Source organism: Crocodylus porosus, unplaced genomic scaffold, assembly GCF_001723895.1.
Source record: "Crocodylus porosus isolate Cpor-Errol unplaced genomic scaffold, CroPor_comp1, whole genome shotgun sequence".
Taxonomy (NCBI): Eukaryota; Metazoa; Chordata; order Crocodylia; family Crocodylidae; genus Crocodylus; species Crocodylus porosus.
The window spans coordinates 97,539,928-97,544,000 of NW_017728943.1; the positions used below are offsets into that span (position 1 = coordinate 97,539,928).

At 42.6% G+C, this 4,073-nt stretch overlaps 1 protein-coding gene across 1 annotated transcript in view; it reads left to right on the forward strand.

The window, feature by feature from the left end:
• The window catches only part of ARID4B (AT-rich interaction domain 4B), a 98,546-nt gene that overhangs the window by 51,449 nt on the left and 43,024 nt on the right, over positions 1–4,073 (forward strand). Inside the window, exons 14-15 of the mRNA XM_019548615.1 lie at positions 507–774; positions 2,601–2,773. Coding sequence (XP_019404160.1) covers positions 507–774; positions 2,601–2,773 — 441 coding nt within the window. The remainder of the gene's footprint in view (positions 1–506; positions 775–2,600; positions 2,774–4,073) is intronic.

The window sequence follows — 4,073 nt, forward strand, 5'->3', positions numbered from 1 at the left end:
CCCCTGTCTGTGGGAGACATGGGCAGGCTCCATGGGGAGGAAAAAAAAAAAAAAAAAAGGATCAGGGCCCATTGCAGTAACAGTGATGGAAGCTCCTAAATTGAAATTGTGAGTTTTTAATCATCACAATTAAAAACCTACCATTTCAATTTAGGGAACTAAACCCCAGCACATGTACAAGACCCCATGTCAAGGGGAAACTCAATGTAAGGAGCCTTAATAAGGTGCAAACAGCTATGAATTGGTGGAGAGCAGACTTTGAAATAGTGAGCATTAATGAGGTGCAAGAAGCTGAGAGCAATCTGTTCCAGCCTGATATGTCAGTTTTAAGAAGTATCTTTAGTGTTGAAATCAGTTGGATCAAATGGCTACCAGGCTTACCTGCAGGTGTCTTCAGTACCATATGCTGTTCATTTTTTTTTGTATGGAAGGTTATAAGGACTTAATTGTGTAAATATGTTTGTAAGTTAATGTTATATCATAGAAAGTAATTTCTCCTCCTTCAGATATCTCTATGGCTTCGAGGAATATTGTACATCGGCTAATATTGAATTTCAAATGGCATTGCCAGAGAAAGTGGCAAACAAGTCCTGCAAAGACTGTGAAAAGGAAAAAGAACTGAAAATACATGAAGAGCCTGAACAGGATATAAAAGAAGTAAAAGTGGATAAGGAAGATTGTAAGGAAGAGGAAGTAGTGATAACTCAACAAGAAGAAGCAAAAACAGCTGATAATGATAGTGAAAGTAAAGAAAACGATAAGCCAACCTTTCTGGTAAAATATTTTAATCTTTCATATATGCTCTATTGCTAAATGAAGTTGTGTGGTTAATAGGCAGTAATGCATTAAGTGAGATTTGTCTTGAGCAGTTTGGTGGGGAATAAACTTAATTTAGTACCTATTTTAAAAGAACATATGATACAACCAGATCCATCTCGGGAAGACTATTACAGAAAGTCTGGAAGGCAAAATGCCCACAACCTCCACCAAAACAGTTCCTACTTCCCAGCTGTGAGGGGCTTACAGGTCAAATTCAAACCAAACAGTGGACTGCATACTCTTAAAAGCCTACAGTAAAATAACTTAAATTTTGTGAACCTGGCTTCAGATTTAGGCTTCAGTTCTGCAGTGTAGTGCTCTTTGGTGCATTTCCATCTCCCAGCAATATGAGTAGGGTTCCACAAAGATTCCTGGTTCTTCCGTGTGTAGTACATGTACATCAAGGTACAGAAGGCGAGTGTGTGTACCCTTTCAAAGTCTGATTTTAGATCTTTGGGGTTTTGTATAAGTAAAATGATTTGTCTGAGTGGAATCCTATAAAGGTCAGGGCTTACAGCTTAGATCAGTAGTTCTCAACTTTTTCAGTCATGGCACCCCTCCGCCACTTTTGGATGTGGCAGCATCCAACAGTGATGGTAGCACCAACAATGGTTCTTAGCTTATCTCAGTGCTTCTTACCTGGGTTATTCTGCCTTCAGGTACAAATGCCCTTGCATGCCTGCTGCACAGCCAGCCTGGCAAGGGCTGGGGCATGTCTGCATGCTTCTGCTGCCTTTGGGTTTTGATCAGTCTCAAGCAGGCTGGAGATGCCTTGTGCTATGTAGCCCTTCCAGGTCTTGCTTCTCCTGGAAACAGGTGTGCTGGTGGATCTGTCCTGCATGGTTGTTTCTGGGAGGGTCCAGACTAGAAAGGGCTATAGCTGAGCCAGCTGTTTCTGCTTTAAGCTGACCACAGCCCTAATGCAGCAGAGTCTGCATGGGGCAGTTTTACATGGCTGCTGTTGCTGTGGCAGCACTCTAGTTGAGAACTACTGGTTTAAATCCTCACCTCGCTGGCTTAAGTACCTGGAAAATATGGTACCAGGAGTACTGTCTCACAGCTTATATGAAGTCTTATTGCTTTGAAGTCTTATTACCCTAAAGTCTTTTAAAGACATGGAGACTTTGAGGAGAATAAAAATGTTTTGGAGGATAAAATGGATTAGTCAATTTTCACTTTAGTTAGGTTAATTCTTAATCAGCATGTGCTTGACAATGTCACCATTTGGCGCTCTGTAGAAATGGTTGTGTTATGTAAAAAATGTTTCCATTGGAACTGGAAGAAATGTCATGAAATCCAGACCTTTCTAAGCATTTTAAGTGTGTTTTAAAATAAATTGGAATCAAATTTGGGTTAAAAATTAACAAGGTAACTTCATTTAAAAAAAAAATTAGGTAAACATTTCATGCTAGATTTTTTAGCTTTGACTCATGACATTTCTTCAGAGCAGGGCTGTCCAACTTCTGGGCAGCTGGAGGCCACATGCTGTACAGGTCACAAGCCTTACTTGCGGCTGTGCAGAGATCACCTCCTGGTTCCCCCCTACTGTGTAGGCTGCCCAGCCCATTGCCCCACTGCATGCGTAAGGTGGGCAGGCTGGTTCTCCCCCTCTCCTGGCCATATGTGCTGTGTGGGTTACCTAGCCCAGCTCCCCCATTTCTTACAGCTGTCGATGCTGCATGGACTGTCTGGTGCCAGTGCTCCCCTCCACCCTTTCCCCTCCTTTTGCCTTTTCTTGAATGTTGATTTCATAAATTAATTCCATTTTTGTATTTTCCTAGGGAAACAAAAAAAACTTGCAAGAACCTGGGTATACTGAACCTGACCAAGAAAAGGAATTTAATTTAACCAAAACAGAAGTTGAAGCCAATTTGGAAGACCAAGAGGAGGAAAAGATTAAAGAAGTGGAAATCCTTAACACAAACATAGAGGCTGATGAAAAAGAAAAATCAGGGTAAGATTCTTTTTTGTAGCAAGTTAAGGAACTTAGCGTCACTTTTGCATGTTTTCTCAAAACTTGAACTTCCAATCAGTTATCAATGTGCTAAATTAGACCATGACCCTGTAAAGTTTTGCATACCTGTTTGTTTACATCCTGTGAATGGTTCAATTAAAATCAGTGGAGCTGCTCATGTTGTTTAATATTTAAGTAAGTGTGTAAGTCTTTCCAGAATCAGGGCCTAAATATTTACAAACCCCATGAGAGAGGGAAGTCACAGAATTGAGTTATTTAATTAAAAATAATTTTGTCATCCTGGTGGCTGAGCTGTTTACTTAGTCAGATGCATGGTGGATTTCTGGTTGTCACCTCTTGCCCTTGTGCTTGAGAGTATTATAGGAGGCAGTGTTATACCTCTGACTAGCAGTTCTGTAGCTGAATAAGTGATGATACTGACAGATAAGATCAGAAGGAACTCCTATTCAGTCCTCAAGATAATCCCTTTAAGGAAATGAAATTGGGGTAAGAGGTATGTGGGTGGGGCAGATGAATTAGGGTTGTATGCATGCATTTATTCCGAGTGATGGGGTTTTTTTGTTCATGTTTCAAAAGAGAGCAACTGGCATGTAGCTGGTAGAGTAGGGGTTGTCAATTACAGCCCTCAGGCCAGATCTGGCATGCACAAAAGTTTGGATCTGGCTTCTGGCAGCATGTGGTGGCAGGGGTCACACAGGGGGCACCTCTAGGGTGCTTCTACCTGCTATTTGTCCAGCACATTCCTTTGCTGTGCTCCAGCTCTGTCTTTGCAGCCCCTGGTGACAAACCTGCCCAATTTTGTCTACCCTCACTGCAGAATTTGTCCCTTCGTGTGGCTGCTGGTCTTGGGAATCTGGTAATTGGTAGTGATCACTGATCAGAAATGTTGACTGCTGTGGAGGGGAGGCAGAGGTGGGTGTGGTTGAGAGAGCAGGGATTCCTGGGGCAATCCCTGAGGATCAGCAGCAGTTGCTATCATGTTCCAAGCTGCATCATCCCCGGTTTATCATAGAATCATAGAAGTAGGGTCAGAAGGGTTCTTGTAGATCTTCAAGTCCCAACCCCCTGCCTGGGCAGGAGAAAAAACTGGGCTCAAATGATCCCAGCTGTGTAGGCATCAAGCCTCTTCTTAAAGACCCCCAGGGTAGGAGCCAGCACCACTTCCCTTGGAAGCTGGTTCCAGATCCTAGCCGCCCTGACTGTGAAGCAGTTCTTACGGATGTCTAATCTAAACCTACTGTCCAACAACTTGTGGCCGTTATTCCTTGTTATGCCAGGG